General features: G+C 58.8%; 2 protein-coding genes across 5 annotated transcripts; both read left to right on the top strand.

The window, feature by feature from the left end:
- The first annotated feature begins 1,864 nt into the window (after window positions 1-1,864).
- Window positions 1,865-11,402, top strand: NLRX1 (NLR family member X1). Of its 2 annotated transcripts, XM_029075829.2 has the most exons (9): window positions 1,865-2,052; window positions 2,217-2,277; window positions 3,243-3,331; window positions 4,535-5,154; window positions 5,610-6,431; window positions 7,373-7,968; window positions 8,397-8,483; window positions 8,614-8,865; window positions 10,555-11,402. In XM_029075829.2, exons 1-9 carry the CDS (start codon window positions 1,986-1,988, stop codon window positions 10,871-10,873), a joined length of 2,913 nt encoding a protein of 970 aa, XP_028931662.1. In that variant the 5' UTR covers window positions 1,865-1,985; the 3' UTR covers window positions 10,874-11,402. The 2 variants fall into 2 exon arrangements, with proteins under 2 accessions (XP_028931662.1, XP_028931664.1); XM_029075831.1 differs by lacking the exons at window positions 1,865-2,052; window positions 2,217-2,277; window positions 3,243-3,331 and adding an exon at window positions 4,152-4,190.
- Window positions 11,403-12,056: 654 nt separating this feature from the next.
- On the top strand, window positions 12,057-20,376 carry PDZD3 (PDZ domain containing 3). 3 transcript variants are annotated; one of them, XM_029074615.1, is made up of 11 exons: window positions 12,057-12,096; window positions 12,451-12,478; window positions 14,039-14,109; window positions 14,436-14,647; window positions 14,757-14,946; window positions 15,644-15,780; window positions 17,197-17,401; window positions 17,661-17,857; window positions 17,983-18,204; window positions 19,515-19,715; window positions 19,854-20,376. In XM_029074615.1, exons 1-11 carry the CDS (start codon window positions 12,081-12,083, stop codon window positions 19,881-19,883), a joined length of 1,509 nt encoding a protein of 502 aa, XP_028930448.1. In that variant the 5' UTR covers window positions 12,057-12,080; the 3' UTR covers window positions 19,884-20,376. The 3 variants fall into 3 exon arrangements, with proteins under 3 accessions (XP_028930448.1, XP_028930447.1, XP_028930446.1); XM_029074614.1 differs by having other exon boundaries at window positions 14,036-14,109; XM_029074613.1 differs by having other exon boundaries at window positions 13,991-14,109.
- The last annotated feature ends 3,214 nt before the right edge of the window (window positions 20,377-23,590 follow it).

Below are 23,590 nucleotides of genomic sequence, written 5' to 3'. Positions count from 1 at the left end.
CACTTCACTTCTCTGTGCCTCGGTTACCTCATCTGGAAAACGGGGATTAAGAGCGTGATCCTCAAGTGGGACAGGGATCGTGTCCGACCCGATCGCCTTTCATCTACCCCAGCGCTTAGAACGGTGCTCGGCACATAGTGAGCGCTTAACGAATACCACGGTTATTATTTTTATTATTTTTGTTATTACACTATCACAGTAAACGGACACATTCCCCGCTACAGTGAGTTTACCGTCTAGGGCGGGAGACAGACTTTAATATAAATTACAGATAATAATAATGATGGCATTTGTTAAGCGCTTACTATGTACAAAGCACTGTTCTTATGATCATAAGCGCTTCGGGGCTGGGACGGGGAGATGAACCAAGTCAGGGCAACACAGAAGGGAGTGGGAGAAGAGGAAAGGGGGACTTAGGCGGGGAAGGCCTCTTGGAGGAGACGGGCCTTCAATAAGCTTCGAAGGGGGTCAGAGTCATCGTCTGTCGGATATGAGGCGGGAGGCCGTTCCAGGCCAGGGGCGGGATGTGGGCGAGGGCTCGGCGGCGAGATGGACGTCCAGTGAGGTTAGTACGACTCCCGGTCGGGATGCGACGTGGGACCGGACCAGGGTGCGTCGCGGGCTCGGCTGCGGCTATTGCAGATGTTTCTCCTGACCGCAGGCCGGGAGATGTAGTGGGTTTGGGGTGTGCCCGGGTCGCCTGCCCCCCCCCCCCCCCCGTGTGTCTTCGCGTCGGGCCGGCGCGTGGCACAGCTCCGTACCGAGGATCCAAGGATCCCAAGGCCCGTGCGGGCCGAGTTTCGGGGTTACGTGTCTGGGTGTTGCAGGAGCGGGTGAGGGAAGGAAGCGGGCCCCGGCCGAGGGCCCGGGGCAGCCCGGGCCGTGGGTTGCGTAGGGCCGGCCGGGCGTGCCGGTCGGACAGGCTGGGTGGCAGGCGGATCGGGTGGGGCTGGGCACCGGAGGCCTCGTCAGAGGGGCGGGACGGTCGGGACCGGAGCAGCCGGGGGAGCGGGTTGGGGCGTGAGGCTGCTGGACCCCGACCCCCTCCCCCCACCTCCCCAACCTCCTTTCCTTCACCCTCGCTGCCCCTTCCTCTCGGCCCTCTGACCGGCCCCAGAACCGAGCGCCCCGGTGAGTGTCCCGGGATGGGAGCGGGCGGGCGGGCGGGAGGTGGGCAGGCCCGAGCCGGCAGGAGGCTACGCCGGCCCGGTCCCCATCCCGCAGCAGGACCGGGGCTGCCCCCGCCCGGCCTGGGCACCGACCCCGCGTGGGGACAGGGCGATGGGGGGAGAGGGACGTGCCCGGGGCCACCCCCTGCGGGTCTGATTAGCACCGAAGGGGAGCGGGGGAGGGGGGGGCCCAAGCCCCAGTCCTGCCGGGCTGCCAGGGTGGGCTTGGGCAAAGCCCAGGAGCAGGGAGGGCGTCGCACGTCGAGAAGCCGCGTGGCTCAGTGGAAAGAGCACGGGCTGGGGAGTCAGAGATCATGGGTTCAAATCCCGGCTCACTCCCATGCCAGCTGTGCGACTGTGGGCAAGTCACTTCACTTCTCTGGGCCTCAGCTGCCTCATCCGTAAAACGGGGGTGAAGACCGTGAGCCCCACGGGGGGCAACCCGATCGCCTCGTATCCTCCCCCGACTCTCGGAACAGTGCTTCGCACACAGTGAGCCCTTAACGAATGCCAACATGATTTACGATTCCCGGGGTGGGCGTTGGGGAGGGCGGATTTCGGGGGCGGGGTGGCCGAGGTCGGCGAAGGCGGGGCGGGGCAGGGCAGGAAGTGGCGGCGGTGACGGGGAAGTGGATCCGGAGGAACGGCCGGGTGTCCGCTGGCCGGCGCGGGCATCGGGAGGGCGGGGAGCGGGGGGTGGGTCGTCGGGCCCCCCGGACCCCCGGGGCCGTGCCCCCTTCCTACCCCGTGCCCCCCGTCCGTGCAGCTTGGGCCGTGCGGGGCCTCGGCCCGGGCCCCCGGCCCTGACAGCCCGCCATGCGCCTGGGCAGCCTTCTGCCAGGCCTCCCCCGGCCTCGCCTGCGCCCACCGGGCCGGGCATCAGGTGAGCCCAAAGTCGGGGTGGGCGGCGGGACCGGCCCAGCCCAACCCCCCACCCCTCCCGGACCCCGAGACCCAGACGGGGGGGGTGGGGGGGTGGGGGCAGCCGGAACAGGGAGGGCATGGGGGGGAGAAGGGGCTGCCAAACTGCTCCTCTACCCTCCGCAGGTCCCTTCCCGCTTCTCGCCCGCACCTCGCCCGCAGCCCTGCTGCCCACCTCCATCTCTGGGTGAGTCCTGATCAGAAAGAAGAAGAAGAATAGTATCTGTTAAGCGCCTACCGTGTGCCCAGCACTGTTCTAAGCGCAGGGGTGGTACCAGGTAGTCAGGTTGGCCCACGAGGGGCTCACACTCCTATTCCCCGGAGGCCTTAGAGGAGCAGCGCGGCTCAGTGGAAAGAGCCCGGGCTTGGGAGTCAGAGGTCGTGGGTTCTAATCCCGGCTCCGCCGCTTGTCAGCTGTGGGACTTGGAGCAAGTCACTCCACTTCTCTGGGTCTCAGTTACCTCATCTGGAAAAATGGGGATGGAGACTGTGAGCCCCACGGGGGACGACCTGATCACCTCGTATCCCCCCGGCGCTTAGACAGCGTTTGGCACATAGTAAGCACTTCACGGATGCCATCGTTATTATTATTCTTAATCCCCATTTGACAGATGGGGTCGCTGAGGCACAGAGAAGTGAAGTGACTCGCCACGGCAGAGAGGTGCGGAGGGAGGATTAGAACCCACGCCCTCTGACTCCCAAGCCAATAGGCCATGCTGCTTCTGAGTCCTTCGGGGTCCCCTGGCCCCAGCCCCGGTCCACCCTCCCTCTGTCTGCCGCGCCTCCCAACCCTTCCCTCTCCCCGCAGAGGGTGGTCCCTCTCACCCTCTTATTGAAGGCCCATCTCCTCCAAGAGGCCTTCCCTGATTAAACCCTCCTTTCCCCTTCTCCCCCTCCCTCCTGCGTCGCCCTGACTCTCTCCCTTTATTCCTCGCCCCCCTCCCAGCCCCACAGCACTCAGGTCATTAGCTGTAGTTTATTTACGACGTATCTGTCTCCCCCACCTCTAGACTGTAAGCTCGTTGTGGGGACGGAATGGGTCAGTTTATTATTATACTATTGTATTCTCCCAAGCGCTCGGTACAGAGCTGTGCACACAGTAAGCGCCCGGTAAATAGGAGTGAACGATTGAACGCTCTCTCCCCGATGCAGGACATCGGGTCGCCACCAAGGAGGCTCGGCGGGTAGCTCGCACCCATCTGGGCGTCATGGGCAGCTGTTCCGAAGTATCACAGCATCAGGTAAAGAGAAGCGGTGTGGCCTAATGGTTAGAGCCCGGGCCTGGGCCTCAGAAGGACCTGGCTTCTAATCCCAGCTCCGCCGTTCGTCTTCTGCGTGATCTTGGGCAAGTCACTTCACTTCTTTGTGCCTCAGTTACCTCATCCGTAAAATGGGGATTAAGACTGGGGGGGCCCCATGTGGGACATGGGCTGTTTCCAACCTGATCATCTTGTTTAATAATAATAATTACCGTACTTGTTAAGCACCTACGTTCTAAGCATTGGGATAGATACGAGGCAATCGTGGCATAGTGGATAGGGGCCGGGCCTGGGATTCAGGTCATGGGTTCTAATCCCGGCTCCGCCACTTGTCTGCTGTGTGACCTTGGACAAATCACTTCACTTCTCTGAGCCTCAGTTACCTCATCTTTAAATGGAGATTGAAGCTGTGAGCCCTATGTGGGACAGGGAATGTGTCCAACCCAATTAGTCTGTATTCACCCCAGCGCCTAGTTCAGTGCCTGACCCATAGTAAGCGCATAACAAATACCATAATCATGATTATTATCATCTCCCCCGGTGCTTAGTAATAATAATGATGATATTTGTTAAGCCCTTACTACTTGCCAAGCCCCCTTCTAAACGCTGGGGTAGTTATGAGGTCATCAGAATGTCCCACGTGGGGCTCACAGTCTTAATCCCCATTTTACAGATGAGGTCACAGAAGCACAGAGAAGTTTGCCCAAGGTCACACAGCAAACAAGTGGCGGAGTCAGGATTAGAACTCATGTCCTCTGACTCCCAAGCCCGGGCCCTTAAGCCACACTTCTTAGAGGGCCTGGCAAATAGTAAATGCCTAACAGATATAATTTAAAAAAAGGTAAGCTTTTGGGGGCACGGGGAGGCCGGGCTGGGAGGGATCAAGGACCTGGGTGGGACCCCCCTGGAGGGAGAGCATGGACTGTGCCTCTCTTTGCCACCCCGATAATATTTATAATAACTGTGGTATTTGTTAAGCGCTTACTATGTGTCAGGCACCGTACTAAGCGCTGGGGAAGATACAAGCCGAGGGGGCTCACGGTCTTCGTCCCCAATTTAGAGAAGAGGAAACTGAGGCCCAGAGAAATGAAGTGACTTGCCCAAAGTCACAAAGCAGACAAGCGACAAAGCCGGGATTAGAACCCAGGTCCTTCTGACCCCCACCCCGGCCCCTCTCCCCGCTAGATGCCATCCAGCGGCATCGCCGGAGCCTGGCAGAGTGGTTCAGCCGGCTGCCCCGGGAGGAGCGCCAGTTCGGGCCGACGTTCTCGCTGGACACGGCGCACGTGGACCCGGTGATCCGGGAGAGCTCCCCGGAGGAGCTGCTGCGGCCCTCTGCCGAGCCGGCCCTGGAGAGCCAGCCCCCGCCCAGCGGGGCCCGCACCCTGCCCCTGCCCCACCTCTTCGACCCCGACGCCTGCGGGCGACGGGTGCAGACGGTGGTGCTCTACGGCACCGTGGGGACGGGCAAGAGCACGCTCGTCCGCAAGATGGTGCTGGACTGGTGCCACGGGCGGCTGCCCGGCTTCGAGCTGGTCATCCCCTTCTCCTGCGAGGATCTCTCGGCCCCGGGCACCGCGTCCGTCTCCCTCTGTCAGCTCGTCACCCGCAAGTACCTGCACCTGCGCGAGGTGCTGCCGCTGCTGGGCACGGACGGCCCCCGGGTGCTCTTCGTGCTCAACGGCCTGGAGCGACTCAACCTGGACTTCCGCCTGGCGAGCACCTCCCTGTGCGCCGACCCCGAGGAGCCCGTGGACCCGGCGGGCATCGTCGTTAACCTGCTGCGCAAATACATGCTGCCCGAGGTGAGTCAAGCCGCCGGGCACCCGCGCCCGTGGGACCGAGGGCCGGCGGTCCCGGCGGTCCCTCGGCGCGCGGACCGGTCACTGCCATCAGGACGGTGCCCCTTCTCGGCTACCTGGGGCCCGGCTGGCGGGGACGGGGCGTTTGGGGGAAAGGGCATCCCTCCCAGGTAGCCACTGTCCATTTTGTTTCGGACAGCTGACCTCTCCCAGGCGACGGTCCTCCCTTGGTATTCCAACTCTGCCCACTCCTTCCCGAGTCCCGGGCCGCCTGCCTTTCCCCGGGCTCTCTCTCTCTCTCTCTCTCTGCCGGTCGTCGAGGGCAGCGGAGTGGGAGGAAGCCCGCTGGGGGAAGGGGGTGGAAGAGGCTAGGCCTGGGGGAGGGAGGCGAGAGAGGGGCTGGGACTCCCGGCTCCTCCCCGCCCCCGGGGCCTGCCTGATGCCCGCGCACCCACCAGGCCAGCATCCTAGTGACCACCCGGCCCTCCGCCGTCGGGCGGGTGCCCAGCAAGTACGTGGGCCGCTACGGGGAGATCTGCGGCTTCTCCGACACCAACCTGCAGAAGCTCTACTTCCAGCTCCGCCTCAACCAGCCGGACTGCGGGCCCGCGGGCACCCCGGGCTTCCCCGTGGGCACCCCGGCCCAGCGCGAGAGCCTGGTGCAGATGCTCTCCCGCAACCTGGAGGGGCACCACCAGATCACGGCCGCTTGCTTCCTGCCCTCCTACTGCTGGCTGGTGTGCGCCACCCTCCACTTCCTCCACGCCCCCGCCCCCGCCGGGCAGACGCTGACGGGCATCTACACGAGCTTCCTGCGCCTCAACTTCAACGGGGAGACGCTGGACAGCAGGGACCCCTCGCGGGTGTCCCTGATGCGCTACGCCGCCCGCACCATGGGCAGGTTGGCGTACGAGGGCGTGAGGGCACGCAAGACCTACTTCTCGGAGGCGGACGTGCAGGCCTGCCTGGAGGCCGGGGTGAAGACGGAGGCCGAGTTCCGCCTCCTTCACGTCTTCCGCCGCGATGCCCTGCGCTTCTTCCTGGCGCCCTGCCTGGAGCCCGGGAGACGCCAGGACCTGGTGTTCACGGTGCCCGCCCTGCAGGAGTACCTGGCTGCCCTGTACATCGTGCTGGGCGAGCGCAAGACCCCGCTGCAGCGCCTGGGCAAGGAGCTGGCCGAGGCCGTGGGCCGGGTCGGGGAGGACGTCAGCCTGGTGCTGGGCATCCTGTCCAAGCTGCTGCCCTTGAGGGCGCTGCCCCTGCTCTTCAACTTACTCAAGGTGGGACTCGGACTGGGTCTGGCCTCATTAGCTCGTATTAGTAAGGACGGTCATCTTCGTCGTCGTAATTATGATATTTGTTAAGCGCTCACTACACGCCAGGCGCCGTTCTGAGCGCTGGGGGAGATACGAGGTAAGCAGGTGGGACGCGGTCCCCGTCCCGTATGGGCTTACGGTCTCCATCCCCATTTTCCAGACGAGGTCACTGAGGCACAGAGAAGTGAAGTGACTTGCCCAAGGTCACACGGCAGACAGGTGGCGGAGCCGGGATTAGGAACCCACAACCTCCAACTCCCAAGCTCTCGCTCTTGCCACTAGGTCACGTCGCACATAGTAAGCGCTTAACAAATGCCATAATTATTATTACTATTATTCCATCTACCCCTGCACTTAGTACGGTGTCTGGCACATAATCGGCGCTTAACAAATACCATAAAAAAAAGTTGAGGTGACAGTGGAGGCCTCCGGGGCCCTCGGTGGGCTCCCCATCTCCCGGTGGAAACCCCCGTCGCCAAGGGGCCTTTCTGACGTGTCCATCTCCCCTGCCCCGACAGGCCCCCCCGACTCAGATGCCGGGCTCAGATCCGGCCACTGCTCGCAGTGGGACCTGGGGAAGCGTCCGAGAGGGAAGAGGGTGACATCCCGAACCCGAGGGATTCCTGGAGGAGGTGGCCGGCTCCACTCCCTCTCCTGTGGAGCGGGAACAGCAGCGGGAGGTGGGGAGGTGAGACTTTAAGATAGAAATAATAATAACTACGGTACCCGTTAAGCACTCGCTATGGGTCAGGCGCCGGACTAAACGCCGGGGTGGATGCGAGCGAAGAACCCCTCCCTGACGCTCAGTAGGGGAACTCCCCCTTCCTCTCTGTCCCGGGGTGGGCCTGACCGGGAGTCGGGGCGATGGCCGCGACGCCCCCCGACCCGAATCCCCCCGTCTCCAGGTGGTACCGCAGGTGATGGGGCGGCTGGTGGGGCGGAGCCGGGAGGCGCTGGCCCAGGCCGTGGTGCTGGAGATGTTCAAGGAGGAGGATTACTACAACGACGACGTCCTGGATCAGATCGGCGCCAGCATCCTCGGGGTGGAGGGCCCCCGGCAGCACCCCGACGGGCCCCCCGAGGACGAGGTCTTCGAGCTCTTCCCGATGTTCCTGGGCGGCCTCCTGTCCAGCCGCAACCGGGCCGTGCTGGCCCAGCTGGGCTGCCCCATCCAGACCCTGGACGCGGAGGAGAACGCCCGGGCCATCAAGAAGAAGCTGGCCAAGCACCGGCGCGGGGAGCTGCCCCCGTCCGAACTCTTCGACAACCTCTTCTTCCACTTCGAGTTCCAGAACCAGCGCTTCTCCGCCGACGTGCTCCGGCCCCTGCGCCGCCTCAACCTGGCCGGCGTCCGCCTCACCCCGCTCAAGTGCTCCGTGGTGGCGGCCGTGCTGGGCAGCGGGGGACACCCCCTGGACGAAGTCAACCTGGCCGCCTGCCAGCTGGACCCCTCCGGGCTCCGCACCCTCGCGCCAGTCTTCCTGCGCGCCCGTCGGCTCTGGTGAGTGGGTCCGGGGGCACCGCCGGATGGGTGGGTGGGGGAGAATAACAATAATGATAATAAAAATAATAATGATATGTGTTAAGCGCTTACTAGGTGCCAGGTACAGTACCGAGCGCTGGGGTGGATGCAAGCAAATTGGGTTGGACGCAGACCCCGTCCCCCGTGGGGCTCAAGGTCTCAATCCCCATTCTACGGATGAGGTAACCGAGGCACAGAGAAGTGAAGTGATTTGCCCAAGGTCACACTGCAGACAGGTGGCGGAGCTGGGATTAGAATCATGACCTCTGACTCCCAGACCCATGCTCTAGCCGCTACGCCGTGCCGCTTCTCTGCCAGAATCTTCTGGAGGGAGCGGGCGTGGGGCTGGCCGGGGATGGGGATGGGGGCGGGGGGCCCGGATCCCTGACCGGGCCTCTTGTTCCCAGTCTGCAGCAGAACAACCTCGGCCCCGAGGCCTGCCGGGAACTCCGAGACCTCCTCCTGAATGACAGGTGCCAAGTCGCTACCCTGCGGTGAGTGGCCGGGGCGGTCAAGGGGCCCCCCTCCCCCGGGCCCGCCACCACCGGACCTGGATCCGGGGGCTCCCGCGTCCTCCTCCCCCCGAGCCTCAATATCCACCCCCCTTTTTCTCCCTCCCCCCAGGCTCTCCAACAACCCGCTGACGGAAGCGGGTGTGAAGCTGCTGGTCGAGGGACTGGCAGGCAACAGCTCGGTGACCCACCTGTCTCTGCTGCACACGGGGCTGGGCGACGGGGGGCTGCAGCTGCTGGCGGCCCAGCTGGGCCAGAACCAGCAGCTGCAGGAGCTCAACGTGGCCCACAACGGGGCGGGGGACGCTGCCGCCCTGGCCCTGGCCCGCGCCGCCCAGGAGCACCCCACGCTGAAGATGCTGCAGTGAGTGTCCGCCCCTTGGCCCGCCCCGACCCCGGCCAGTGGACCCACTCCTTAGCCCGTGATTCGTTCCTGCCCTCCCTACCTCTTTCTCCATGTGGCCTCTGCCCTGTCACAGCCCCTTCTCCACTTTCTGCTCTGTCCCCGTCCCCTCCTAATAATAATAACAGTAATAATAATAATAATAATAATGTTGGTATTTGTTAAGCGCTTACTATGTGCCGAGCACTGTTCTAAGCGCTGGGGTAGACACAGGGGAATCAGGTTGTCCCACGTGGGGCTCACAGTCTTCATCCCCATTTTACAGATGAGGTAACTGAGGCACCGAGAAGTTAAGTGACTTGCCCAAAGTCACACAGCTGACAAGTGGCCGAGCCGGGATTCGAACCCATGACCTCTGACTCCAAAGTCCGTGCTCTTTCCGCCGAGCCACGCTGCTTCTCTAACCATATAACCATATAACCATATAACCATATAACCATATAACCATAATGGTACTGGTAAAGCGCTTACAATTTGCCAAGCCCTGTATTAAGCTCTGGGATGGAGAGAAGCAAAATCGGCTTGGACACAGTCCCTCTCCCGCGTGGGGCTCACGGTCACAATCCCCATTTTACAGATGAGGGAACTGAGGCACAGAGAAGTGAAGTGACTTGCCCAAGGCTACACAGCAGTCCCGGCTTAGTGGAAAGAGCACGGGTTTAGGAGTCAGAGGTCGTGGGTTCTAATCCCTGCTCCGCCACTTGTCAGTTGTGTGACTCTGGGCAAGTTGTTCAACTTCTCTGTGCCTCAGTTACCTCATCTGTAAAATGGGGATTAAGATTGTGAACCCCATATGGGACAACCCGATGACCTTGTATCTACCCCAGCGCTTAGAACGGTGCTTGGCACACAGTATGCGCTTAACAAATACCATTATTATTATTATTATTATATGGCGGAGCTGGGATTAGAACTCAGGACCTTCCGACTCCCAGGCCCGCGCTCTGTCTGCCTGATCAGCTGGTCCTTGTCTCTCATTCGTCACTGCCTCCTCCTCCTCCCGCCCTCTCATTCGTTGCCGCCTCTCCTCTGCCCCCTCATTGTTTGCCCAACTTGAAATAATAATGATGATGATTGTGGTATTTTGTTAAGCGCTTACTATGTGCCACGCACTGGGGTAGAGTCGAGTTAATCAGGTCAGACCCGGTCCCTGTCCTAGGGTTCGAGGGGGAGGGAGAACAGGTATTGCATCCCCATTTTAGAGATGAGGAAACCGAGGCAAAGAGGAGCGAAACGACGGGCTCTAGGTCACCCAGCTGGCAACTGGCAGAGCCGGGATTAAACCTAGTAGAGAGAGCACGGGTCTGGGAGTCAGAAGGACCTGGCTTCCAATCCCAGCTCTGCCACGTGTCTGCTGTGTGACCTTGGGCAAGTCGCTTCAGTTCTCTGTGCCTCAGTTCCCCATCTATAAAACAGGGACTAAGACTGTGAGCCTCGTATGGGACATGGACTGCGTCCAACCTGATCAGCTTGTGTCTACCCCAGTTCTTAGTACAGAGCCTGTCATGTAGCAAACGCTTAGCAAAGACCAAAAAAACCCCCCCAAAACACCAGTCCTCGGGCTCCCAGGCTCTTTCCATCAAACCACACGCCTCGTGAGCACTTCCTGTAGGCCAGTGACCACCTCGCTTTCCCTTCCTCCCTCCCCAGCCTCTACTTCAACGAGCTGAGCACGGAGGGCCGGCAGGCGCTGCAGGCGGTGCGGGAGACCCCGAGCGGGGCCCGCGTGGTGGCGTCGCTGATGGAAGGGGCCGCCGTGTCGGAGCACTGGGCGGTGATCTTGGGCGAGGTGCAGCGGAACCTGCGCAGCTGGGACAGGGGCCGGGTGCGAGGCCACCTGGGGCTGCTGCTGAGAGACCTGGAAGACAGCCGGGCTACCACCCTCAACCCCTGGCGCAGGGCCAAACTGCTGCGGGTGGAGGGCGAAGTCAAGGCCCTGCTGGAGAGCCTGCAGGACCCGGGCACTTAGCCAGACGCCGGGAAGCGAGCCGGGCTGCCCCGCTGGGGAGGCCTCCTCGGCTGCGGGGAGCACTTGGGGGTGGGAAATCGAGACTCGGTGGGTGAACGCCCCCCCCCCAACTCCACTCCCCTGCGAAGCCCACAGGGCAGATTAGCCCCAAGTTCATGCCCAGAGGCGGGCACGGCATGATGCTGTCTTCCAGGGGGCCGGAGGGCACGGCGGGCGAGGCCTCGGCCTTTGACCCGGCCTCTCGGACTACCCCTCCGCGCCTCCTCCAGAGGCCGGAGATCCAGGCCGCCCCCTCGTTTGGGGTCCCTCGGTCTGTCCGGAGAGGTGGAGGAAGAAGCCCCACGGGCAGGAGTTGTGAGTTTACTCCCCCGCCTACTCTGGGGCCTTTTGCCCCAATCTGCTGTTTGTGCCTTCTCTCTTTCGCCGCTCTGACCCACACTGTCCGTGCCCAGCTGGATGCCCGGGGCTGGAGGGACTCCCAGGGTCCACGAGTCCCGACTTGCTGCCATTAAAAGCCAAATGCCACTTATCTGCTGTTGCCTCTTCTTTCTCCCGTGGCACCATGCAGGAATGGGACACCTGCCCTCTAGACTGTGAGCTCGTGGTGGGGAGGGAATGTGTCTGTTATCGTGTACTCTCCTAAGCCCTTAGTTCCGTGCTCTGCACACAGTAAGTGCTCCATAAATGCAACTGACTGACTGACTTCAACCACCCCGACTCCCCCGCCAACCTCCACGGCTCTCTGGGGCACGGATGGCTCTGCGTTCCTGGTGCCACCCGGGCATCGGTGCCCCCACGGACCCAAGTTCAGGGCACCCAGCTAGAGGCACGGGCCGACACTTCCGGCTCTTCCCCTGTCCCTAGCACCTTGGGAGAAGTTGAGCAGCGAAGCAGCTCACCCCTTCCTCCCAACCATGGGACGGGGGTGGCCAGCAGGGTCCCGACCCCACAGGGGCCGTGACTCTGCACGTGGTCGGGTCTTCCGGGACTGTAGGGGGTGACGGGAGGGCAGGGAATGGAGCCTGGCACGGGGAAGGGATCCAGGATTCCCTAGGGCCAGACACCCGCCCAATAACCATTGCCCTGGACTGCGTCAGTGCCGTCTTGAAGGAGGCGGAGACGGTGGGGGCTGGGTGGGGGGGGTGGGGTCAGCTGCTTGTGCTGGACCTTGCCCCTTCTCTGGGGCCGCGGAGTCCAAGGCTCAACCATGGAAGCGGCAGCAGGTAGAAGGTGCAGGGTGGGACCCCCCGAGAGGGAGCCCCGGGAGGTGGGGGCCGGTGGCCCCACGAGTGGGACCGCTGGGAGCCACTCTCAGCGTGTGGGGTGGGGTGGGGTGAGGGGGCGGAGGAGTCTGCCTGGAAAGGGAGGATCAGCTCCCGCTGAACCTGAGCCCAGGCAGGGCCAGACAGTGCAGTGGTGCGAGGGGAGGCATCTTGGGGAGAGGCAGGGAGGGGACTCCTGGGTTCTCATTTCTGCTGGGTTGGTAGCCTAGCTAGCCCCTCGCCCGCCCCTCACCCCGGCCTGTGGCACGGGGGGAGCCTGGCACCCCCCCTTCACTTGCCCTTTCTACCCCGCAGGTCTCCAGGATACTGCTGGGTTAACCTCGTGAGTGCCACACTGGATGCAGGGTTGATGGGGGTGAGGGAGGAGGGACCTAACTTTAAGGGGTGATGGGGGACGTGGAGAGGGGATGTCCTGGTCACCTGGCCGGTGAAGAGTAGTAATCAGTCAGTCAGTGGTATTTATTGAATACTTACTGTGCACAATAGAGTGGGGATTGAGAGGCGGAGACAGACTCTAAAATAAATCACAGGTGGATTTTAAGGATCTGAACCTAAGTGTGTCAGGGGTGGGAATGGGGTGAGCACTAAAGTGCTTGGCGGGGATGGACTCAGGCGCGTAACTAAGGCAGAAGGGAGGAAGAATAAGGTGAGGAGAAGAAAGACTAATAATGTTGGTATTTGTTAAGCACTTACTATGTGCAGAGCACTGTTCTAAGCGCTGGGGAAGATACAGGGTAATCAGGTTGTCCCACGTGAGGCTCACAGTCTTCATCCCCATTTTACAGATGAGGGAACTGAGGCACAGAGAAATGAAGTGACTGCCCACAGTCACCCAGCTGACAAGTGGCAGAGCCAGGGAAGACTTCCTGGTGGAGGTTGGATTTTAATAGGCCTTTGAAGATTGGGAGAGTGGTAGTCTGTTGGATATGGTGGGGAAGGAAATTCCAGTTAGGAGCAAGGATCTGATCAAGGAACTTCAAGAGAGACAAGCTAAAAGCACAGAGAGTAAGTTGGTGTGAGAAGAGCAAAGCGGGTGGACTGGGTTGTGGTGGGAGGGGAGTGAGGATGGGTAGAGAGCCAATCGGTCAGTCAATCACTTATTGAGCGCTTACTGTGTGCAGAGCACTGTACTAAGCGCTTGGGAGAGTAGAAGATAGACACATTCCCCGCCCACAAAGAGCAGGGAGTCTAGAGGAGGAGACAGACATTAATATAAATAAATAAAATCACCGAAAAGTACATAAGCGTGTTGTGGGGCTGGGAGGGGGTGGTGATGAATAAAAGGAGCCAGGCAGGGCAACACAGAAGGGAGTGGGAGAAGAGGAAAGGGGGGCTTAGTCAGGGAAGGCCTCATGGAGGAGATGTGACTTCAGTAAGGCTTTGAAGTTGGGGAGAGTCATTATCTGTCAGATAGAAAGAGGAAGGGCATTCCAGGCCAGAGGCAGGATGTGGGCATGAGGTCGGCGACGAGATCGAGATATAGTGAGAAGCTTAGCATTTGAAGAGTGAAATGCACAAGCTGGGTTCAAGCTGGGTTGGAGTAGGAGAGTAGCCAGGTGAGGTGGTAGAAGGGGGCAAGGTGACTGAGGGCCTTAGAGAGGAGAAAGTAATAGTAAGAATATGTATTATAAGCACTTCCTCTGTGCGAAGCACTGTACTCAGAGCTGGAAAGAGTACTCAGATTAAAAGTATGGAAGATCTCTTACCCTCAAGGAGCTCCCAGTGGAACTTTTTGGCAACACGGAGGTGACGGTTTTGCTGCTCCCTCTGTCCTGGGGAGAAGCCGAGAGAGAGAGGGAGGCGGAGAGGACCCAGGATCCTTCCCTCGGGACAGGTGTGATGCCCTAGGCCAGGTGCCATGCCTCCCGCCTCTTCCTAGAAGGTTCGAATTTGACCCGAAGCTCGGGATAGACAACCCTGCCCTCTCGCTGGCCGAGGACCACGACCACCTAGGTAATTCCTCTACCCTCACCCTGTCTCCCTGGCCGCCACCTCGTCTCGCCTGTAACCGTCTCCCCGGCGACCACCCCATCTCTCGTACTTAACGCAGGCTGGGAGGAGCCGGGTGGCAAAGTCAAAACCCCTTCCCACTCTGCAGTTACGCACGCACGCACACACTAGGGTTCCCATCCGTCACCCATGTGGTGTTCGCTGTTTAAGAGATGTCACCAGGAACCCTGTCTCCTTGGGTGATATCCTCCCCCTCTCCCCTGAGTGCTCTGCTGCCCACTCCTTTCAACCCCCCTCCTCCAGAGCTGACCCTCCCTCCCTCCCAACAGACTCCTGGGGCCCGGAACGGCCTCGGTTTTGCCTGCTGAGCAGGGACGAGGGTGGGAGTTTTGGCTTCCAACTGAGGAAGGAGCCGAACCGAGCTGGGCACGCCGTGCGCTGGGTGGAGACGGGCTCCGCTGCCCAGTGCCAGGGTCTGCAGGATGGTGACCGGATCCTGGGGGTCAATATGGACAGTGTGGAGCATGAAACCTTCCAGGAGGTGAGGCCCGGCGGAATGGGGTGTCGAGGAGCAGTGGGAGAGGGCCTGATGGGGGCCCGGGCAACCCGATACCGCTGAGCGCCCCTCCCTTCCCCACTTTCCCTGGCAGGTGGTACGGCGGATCAGGGCGAGCGGCTCGCGGGTGCTGCTGACGGTTCTGGCCGGGCACGTCGAGGCCGCGGCTCGTGCCCTGCGGGGGGACAGTGCCCACCTCTGCCCCAAGCTCGGCGCCGACGTCCGTCCCCGACTGTGCCACGTAGTCAAAGATGAGGGCGGGTTTGGCTTCAGCGTCTCCTCCGGTGAGTGGGCTGGCGACTGTGAGCTTCCCTTTTGGTCGCCCTCCGTCCCAACCCCAGCCCAGGGCTGTTCTATTCATTCATTCATTCATTCATTCATTCATTCATTCATTCTTTCAGTCATATTTATGAAGTGCTTACTGTGCGCAGAGCACTGTACTAAGCATTTGGGAAAGTACAATATAACAACGAAGAGTGACAATCCCTGCCCACTCGAGCTCACGGTCTAGAGGTGGGGAGACAGACATCGATACAAATAAAAAGACATCAGTACAAATAAATAAAATGACAGACGTACATAAACGTCGTGGGGCTGGGAGAATGGGGAATAGCAAAGGGAGCGAGTCAGGGTGACGCAGAAGGGAGTGGGAGATGAGGAAAAGTGGGGCTTAGTCTGGGAAGGCCTCTTGGAGGAGACGTGCTTTCAATAAGCCTTGTCTGGCAGATTTGAGGAGCAAGGACGTTCCAGGCCAGAGGCCGGACGTGGGCCGGGGGTCGGTGGGGAGACAGGCGAGATGGAGGCCCAGTGAGAAGGCGAGCGGCACCAGAGGAGCAGAGTGTGCGGGATGGGATGGAGAAGGAGAGAAGCGAGGTGAGGTAGGAAGGGCCAAGGTGATGGAGTGCTGGAGAGCTAGGGCTAGTTCTGCTCCCAGCTGGCTCAAGCCAGACTGGAGACTGAAGGCGTCCTCTCTTTCGGCAGGGGACCGGGGGAATTTCTGGCTGCTGGTGAGCGGCGGGGGGGCAGCGGAACAGGCTGGAGTGCCCCCCCGGGCTCGCCTGCTGGAAATCAACGGGGTCGACGTGAGGAATATCACCTGTAGCCAGCTCAACCAGAAGGTATGGGGCAGCCGCCTCACTCCCCGAGCCTCCCCCTTGAACTCCTGGCCCCATCTCCCTCTTTTTTTTTTTTTTTTGGTATATAAGTGCTTGCTATGCACCAGGCACCGAAGCAGTGTGGCCTAGTGGATAGATCATGGCTCTAGCCCCAGTTCCACCACGTGTCCACTGTGTAAACTTGCATAAGTCACTTCATTTCTCTGTGCCTCAGTTACCTCATCTATAAAATGGGGAATAAGAGGGTGAGCCCCGTGTGGGAGAGGGACCGTGTCCAACCTGATTAACTTGTATCTACCCTAGTGCTTAGAACAGTGCTTGGCACATAGTAAGTGCTTAACAAGTTAACATAATAATAATTGTACCAAGCACTGGGGTCGATACAAGCTAATCAGGTTGCACACACAGTCCGTGTCCCACGTGGGGCTCAAATCTTAAATCCCATTTTACAGATGAAGGAGCTGAGGCATAGAGAAGACAAGCGGCAGAACTGGGAGTAGAACCCAGGTCCTTCCGCCTTCCAGGCCCGAGCTCTCTCCACTAGGCTACATTGCTCTGCCCTAAGCCAACCCCGGATGGCTTGGTTGCTTCCCCCATCCCAGTCCCAGGGGTTCTCCCTCAGTCTTTGCAGGGAATAAGAAGACCCCGCAGCCTCAGGCACTTCCCCCTTCTTCCCCCTGTCTCCCCGCTGTGAAGTTCTTTCTGTTGCCTAACTTCCATCTTCCCTGCTGCAACTTCAGACTGAAACTTTGTTTCCTCCACTCGACTCTGCACCTGCACTTTCCCCAGAGACTCTCAGCCACCTTCCCAGGAGCAGAGCGTGGCTCAGTGGAAAGAGCACGGGCTTTGGAGTCAGAGGTCATGGGTTCGAATCCCAGATCGGCCACTTGTCAGCTGTGTGACTTTGGGCAAGTCACTTAACTTCTCGGTGCCTCAGTCACCTCATCTGTAAAATGGGGATTAAGATTGTGAGCCCCAAGTGGGACAACCTGATTCCCCTGTGTCTACCCCAGCGCTTAGAACAGTGCTCGGCACATAGTAAGCACTTAATAAATACCAACATTATTATATGCTCGTGCCCACCTCCACCCCACATGTGGCCCTCTGGGCACTGAAATTCAGGATTTAGCTGTCCAAAGCAGCATGGCCTAGTGGATAGAGCACGGGCCTGGGAGTCAGAACGTCTTGGGTTCTAATCCTGACTCTGCCACTGTCTGCTCTGTGACCTTGAGCAAGCGACTTTACTTTTCTGGGCCCCGTGTACTTCATCTGTAAAATGGGGATTGAAACTGTAAGCCCTACATGGGACAAGAGACAGTCCAACTTGATTTGCTTGTTTCCACCCCAGCGCTTAGTACAGTGCCTGGCACATAGTGAGCGCTGAACAAATACCATTATCGTTATTATTATTACCCACAGCTACAACAGAGCAGGGAGCAGGTGACGCTTCTGGTGGTGGATTGGGAAGTGGAGGATCGTTGCCACCAGCTGGGCCTGCCCCTGGCCGCCCCGCTGGCCGAAGGCTGGGCCCTGCCCGCCCGGCCACGCCAGCTGCGTCTGGAGAAGGGGCCGCAGGGGTTTGGCTTCCTGCTGCGGGAGGAGAAAGGTCCCAGAGGCCAGTTTGGTGAGTCGGCGGGGAGCAGGGGGCTCTCTGAGCACAGCTGGAGCCAAGCCAGGTGACGTGGCTCACGTACGTGTCTCCTCCTTGGTGGTCACGCTGTCCACCTTACCCGACCCCCGTCCACTTGTGTGTGTGTGTGTGAGACCACTGTGGCTGTCCTCAGGGTCACCCCCTGGGCTGAAGCCTGGGTGTCCCTGGGGGTCTGCCAGGCCTGGGACGGGGGGAGTGACCGGATTCCCCCCCGGCCCCCACCCCACCCCAGGACAGTTCCTCTGGGAGGTGGATCCAGGTTTGCCGGCCGAAAGGGCCGGGATGCTGGCCGGGGACCGGCTGGTGGCCGTGGCTGGGGAGAGCCTGGAAGGACTGGGCCATGAGGAGGTGGTGGCCAGGATCAGGGCCTGCGGGTCCCACCTCTCCCTTGTCGTCGTGGACCCTGAGGCCGACCGGTTCTACAGCATGGTACTGGCCCGGGGGGGGGGGGCGGCTGCTCTGCTTGGTCCGGTGGGGGGTCTTGGCGGCCAGCGGTCTGGGTGGTCTGGGCCCCCCCCCCGGTGGGGTCTGACCTCTGTCTCCTCTCTGTTCAGGTCCGCCTGTCCCCTCTGCTCTTTGTGGCAACTACTGCCTCCCAGGCAGACGCCCCGGCGTTGTCCCCAGACTCCCTCTCCACGCCCCCAACCCCTCCCTCACACCCGGCCCCCCCGCACCCTCACGACCCCCGACTCTGCCTCCTCTACCGGCCGCTCGGCGGCAGCTACGGTTTCCGGCTCAGCTGGGTGGCCGAAGAGCCCGACCTCTTCATCTCCCAGGTGATGGTTCTTGGATCCCGTGACCTTGGAACTACTGACCTTAGAATAATAGTCATTGTGGTATTTCATTCAATCGTCTTTATTCATTCAGTCACACTTATTGAGCACTTACTGTGTTTTATTAAGAATTTTCTGCGTGCCAAGCACCATATTAAACACTGCGGTAGATACAAGATAATCAGGTTACACGCAGCCGTGTGGGACTCGTAGTCTAGGAGGGAGAAAAGGTGTTTTACAGCTGAGGAAACTGAGGCCCAGAGAAGTGAAATGACTTGTCCAAAGTTACAAAGCAGACGAGTGGCGGAGCAGGGATTAGAACCCAGGTCCTCTGAGTCCCAGGCCCATGTTTTTCCACTGGGCCACACTGATCTTCTATAATAATAATGATTTTTGTTTTATGGTTCTTGTGTATCAAAAACTGTTCTAAGCACTGGGTTAGGTACAAATTAATTAGGTTGGACACAGTCCCTGTCAATCAATTATTCAATCATTCAATTGTATTTATTGAGCGCTTACCATGTGCAGAGCACTGTACTAAGTACAACAATAAAAAGACATTCCCTGCCCACAACCAGTTTACAGTCCAGACCTGGGCCTTCTCATTGAGGCTCACCGTCTTAAGTAAGGAAGGGGAACAGGTATCGAATCCCCAGTTTTGCAGTTGAAGAAACTGAGGCACGGAGAAGTTAAGTGACTTGGCCAAGGTCACATAGCAAGCAATTGGCAGAACAGGGATTTTTGGTATTCATAAAGTGCTTACCATGTGTCTGCACGCTGGGGCAGTTATCAGACAAAAAGATCAGACACAGCCCCGTCCTACAGACGGCTCACAGTCTCAGAGGAAGGGAGATTCATTCAGTAGTATTTATTGAGAGCTTACTATGTGCAGAGCACTGTACTAAGCGCTTGGAATGTACAATTCATCAACAGATAGAGACAATCCCTGCCCACTGACGGGCTTACAGTCTAATCGGGGGAGACAGACGGACAAAAACAAGACAACTTAATCACGATAAATAGAATCAAAGGGATGAACACCTCATTAACAAAATATATAGGGTAAAAAAAAATTCATTTATTCAGTAGTACTTATTGAGCGCTTACTATGTGCAGAGCACTGTACTAAGCGCTTGGAATGTACAAATCGGTAACAGATAGAGACAGTCCTTGCCCTTTGATGGGCTTACAGTCTAAACGGGGGAGACAGACAAGAACAATGGCAATAAATAGAATAAATATGCCGGGCCACCCTGTGATCCACATGAAATCTGCCCCCACCCTCCCCCTCACTCTGCCTCCCATCCCTCCAGGTGACCCCCGGGGGGCCGGCAGCTCAAGCCGGGCTGCGGGTCGGCGACGTGGTGCTGGAGGTGAACGGGCACCCAGTGGGCGAGGAGACCAGCCCAGAAGGGCTGAGGGAGCTGTTGAAGGCCGAGCCCCCCCTCCGCCTGTTGCTGGCCGCCCGGACCGGGCAGGGGGGGCAGGGCCAGGGCCCGCAGGAGCCGGAGAAGGTGAGTTGAGGGTTGGGGGGCAGGGAGGGACCCTCTGGATAGGGGAGGGGCAGAACTGGGGGCCCACCTGCCAGAGAGAGGGGAGGGTGGGGCTAACCCGGATTGGGGTCCGAGGCCTCCTTTGCTCTGTCACTTCAGGACTGGGCTCTCGCCTCGGAGCTGCTGTAGGGGACAGTGTCCAACGCCGCCTCGCCACGTACCCCGGGCCAGGGCAGACTGAGGGGTCCCTCCCGGTCCCTTCCCGGGCTCCGAGGCCAACTGCTCCACCACCCCCGGGGGAGCAGGGCACCAGAGCCCCTCGGAACCTTCCCGCCCCACCAGGCCGATGTGGACGGAGGGGGTTGGGGCCAAGACGGTGTCGAAAGAGCATGCGACTCTCAATGGCGGAGAGAGACAGAGAGCCCCTCCTAGTCCCTTGACCCCGAAGTCGATTCCATTGACCTGCGGAGAGATGGAGCGTCCAGTGGGAATGGAGGATCGGACGCCCACTCGCCTGATCCCCGGAAGGAAAAGCATGGTGGAGAGGGGGCAAGATGATGTATGAACGGGACAGATGGTATTTGTAACCTGGGGTGTTTGGGGATTTATGGTGAAGTTCTGGGGGGCCTCTGGCCCACTGTACAGTCTGATCTGATTGAAATGTCCAACCCCCTCCCGGCCACCTGAATGCCACGTGTGTATTCCTCCAGAGGGGATGAAGGGGACAAGAAGGATGACGGCAATGACCCCAGGACTTGGGATCCCGGGCCTTTCCTGAGCGACCTTTCCCTCCAGGTGTTTGCCCTGGAGGAAATTGCTGGAAGTCGTGGGCAGAGCAGGAATGAGCCTCAAGGAGTGGGAGAATTCCCAGGTGTCCTTTCTCCTTCAACGGACCCACAGGGGAATGAGTTTTCTGGGTGATATCCTTTTGGGGGAGGCAGAAAGTGAACACTTCCTTTCCCTTCAACCTCTGGGTTCTTTCGCCCCCAGATCTCACTCCCTTTCCTATGCTTTTGGGTGGCATCTCTTTGGGTTCCTTCTCATGTCAGAGGGCAGACGTATCAAAAAATGGCTGAGGTTGGAATCCAGGCGATCTGATTCCGAGCCTCTTGGGGGTCCCTTGAAAGAAAACAGCACCTTGTCAGGCTGATTCTGTGCCCGTCTCCATCCCCGCCCCCTCCCCGACTCCTCTTCCTTGCCCTACCTGCTGGTTCCTCTCAGCTCCTTCCACTGCCTACCTCTGTGTCTTCCCCGGGGAGGGAAGCAGGCTCTTGGTGATGGGCACAGGGGAATCCACAGTGGGCAGGAGCCAATCCAGGGAGGCGATGCCCATGGGGAGGGGAGGGAGAGGACCGGCAAGTTGCGTTGCCCGAGCCAAATGGTCACTGGAAGCTTGAATACTATATGCCGTATGGCTCAGTGGAAAGAGCCCAGGCTGGGGAGTCAGAGGTCATGGGTTCTAATCCTGGCTCCGCCACTTGCCAGCTGTATGACTTTGGGCAAGTCACTTAACTTCTCTGGGCCTCAGTTACCTCATCTGAAAAATAGGGATAAAAACTGTGAGCCCCACGTTCCTTCATTCATTCAATAGTATTTATTGAGCGCTTACTATGTTTAGAGCACTGTACTAAGCACTTGGAATGTACAAATCGGTAACAGATAGAGACAGTCCCTGCCCTTTGACGGGCTTACAGTCTAATCGGGGGAGACAGACAAGAACAATAGCAATAAATAGAATCAAGGGAATGAACATCTCAGAACAATAGCAAATAAATAGAATATAAAACTGAGAGTCCGACGAGTCCGGGGGTAGAGGATACCTGCAAGGGCCTCAGTGTGCTGCTGTCCAGGTCACTGAGTTCAGTCAGAATGAAAGCTTCCTGGCAGTCTTTACATTCTGTTACTTTCCCCTCTTGTCTAGTCATGCTGTCGAGTCGTTTCCGACTCATAGCGACTCCATGGACACATCTCTGCCAGAATGACCCACTCTTCATCTGCAATCGTCCGTAGAGTTTGTGCAATCATCCGTAGAGTTTCCAGGGTGCGCTGAGGCGTCGCCGTCGGCCATGTTGCTTCCCTCCTCCCCGGCCGCGGGGCCCCCGACCAGGCCCTGACCTTAGGGTCAGCCTGATCACCTGATATCCTTCCAGTGCTTAGAACAGTGCTTTGCACATAGTAAGTGTTTAAATACCACCATTATTATTTATTGAGAAGCAGCATGGCTCAATGGAAAGAGCCCGGGCTTGGGAGTCAGAGGTTATGGGTTCTAATTCCAGCTCTGCCACTTGTCAGCTGTGTGACTTTGGGCAAGTCACTTCATTTCTCTGTGCCTCAGTTACCTCATCTGTAAAAAATGGGGATTAAGACTGTGAGCCCCGCGTGGGACAACCTGATTACCTTGAATCTACCCCAGCGCTTAGAACAGTGCTTGGCAGATAGTAAGCGCTTAACAAATATCATCATTATTATTATTGCTGGCTATTCGGCCTTCAACCTCAGGCTCACTGTGGGGCTGAGGAATGCCCGTAGTTAAAGAGTAATCTAATGTTGGTATTTGTTAAGCGCTTACTATGTGCCGAGCACTGTTCTAAGCGCTGGGGTAGACATAGGGGAATCAGGCTGTCCCACATGGGGCTCACAGTCTTAATCCCCATTTTACAGATGAGGGAACTGAGGCACAGAGAAGTTAAGTGACTTGCCCACAGTCACACAGCCGACAAGTGGCAGAGCTGGGATTCGAACTCATGAGCCCTGACTCCAAAGCCCGTGCTCTTTCCACTGAGCCACGCTGCTTCTCTTCTTCTGAAGAGTAGGCTTCAGGCAGGTCGGAGGGTGATGTTGGAGGGATCAGTGAGGAGGGGGAAACTGAGTCCCTCCCCCCTCAGAGTGCCCTTGGTGGATATGGCCCCCCCGAATAAAATCTTCACCATCCTCTCTCTCCCTCCTCCTACCTTCACTCTAGCTCAGTAAGGGCAAGAAGCCAGAACGGTGGTTTTTGCCAAGGATTCTGGAAGTCTGTTCTCTCTTTAATTCCCTGACTCCATCCCCCGCTCACCCTTACTGCCTTTTAATTTTATTTTATGGTATCTGTTAAGCACTTGTTATGTACCGGGAACTTCCCAAGCACTGGGGTAGGCACAAGCTAATCAGGTTGGACACAGTCCACGTCCCTCAAGGGGGTTCACAGACTTAATCCCCATTGTACAGATGAGGAAGTTGAGGCCCAGAGAAGTGAAGTGACTTGTCCGCAGTCACATATTAATAATAATAATGGCATTTGTTAAGCACTTACTATGTGCCAAGGTACAAGGTAATCAGGTTGTCCCACATGGGGCTCACAGTCTTAATCCCCATTTTACAGACGAGGTAACTGAGGCACAGAGAAGTTAACTGATTTGCCCAAAGTCATACAGCTGACAAGTGGCAGACCCGGGATCAGAATCCACGACCTCTAACTCCCAAGCCCGGGCTCTTTCCACCGAGCCATGCCACTTCTCTATATTAGGCGCGCGGCAGAGCCGGAATTAGAACCCAGGTCGTCTGGTTCCCAGGTCCTAGCTTTTCCCTCTAGGCCACGCTGCTTTTCATGCCTTCGACCACCTGCTTGAAATGAGAGGCTGATCTGCAGGATCTGAGAGCGCAGAGCGGGTCACTCCGACTTCAAATCGGGAGGATAATTGGTGCTTATTTATTCAGCCTTTCTGCCCCACAGACAGTCCCGCTGGTTCCTACCCTCAAGGAGCCGCCAATCACAGACCAAGGCTCCGGTTCCATACTAAACATATCCCGCACTTTCCTTCTAATGACCACAGCAATAATTACTGCTGGCTATTCGGGCTTCAATCTCAGGCTCACCTTGGGGCTGAGGAATGCCCATAGTTAAAGAGTAGGCTTCA

Source organism: Ornithorhynchus anatinus, chromosome 11, assembly GCF_004115215.2.
Source record: "Ornithorhynchus anatinus isolate Pmale09 chromosome 11, mOrnAna1.pri.v4, whole genome shotgun sequence".
Classification (NCBI taxonomy): domain Eukaryota; kingdom Metazoa; phylum Chordata; class Mammalia; order Monotremata; family Ornithorhynchidae; genus Ornithorhynchus; species Ornithorhynchus anatinus.
Note: the sequence above shows the minus strand (reverse complement) of the source record. Positions and strands in the feature narration are given on the sequence as shown.

Excerpts from the sequence above, each read along its gene's own strand:
- NLRX1 (XM_029075829.2), top strand. The coding sequence starts at position 1,986 with ATGCGCCTGGGCAGCCTTCTGCCAGGCCTCCCCCGGCCTCGCCTGCGC. Across the intron at positions 2,053-2,216 it reads CCCACCGGGCCGGGCATCAG|GTCCCTTCCCGCTTCTCGCC; the intron begins GTGAGCCCAAAG and ends TACCCTCCGCAG. Across the intron at positions 3,332-4,534 it reads CCGAAGTATCACAGCATCAG|ATGCCATCCAGCGGCATCGC; the intron begins GTAAAGAGAAGC and ends TCTCCCCGCTAG.
- PDZD3 (XM_029074613.1), top strand. Across the intron at positions 14,947-15,643 it reads TGGCTTCAGCGTCTCCTCCG|GGGACCGGGGGAATTTCTGG; the intron begins GTGAGTGGGCTG and ends CTCTTTCGGCAG. Across the intron at positions 17,858-17,982 it reads CCGACCGGTTCTACAGCATG|GTCCGCCTGTCCCCTCTGCT; the intron begins GTACTGGCCCGG and ends CTCTCTGTTCAG.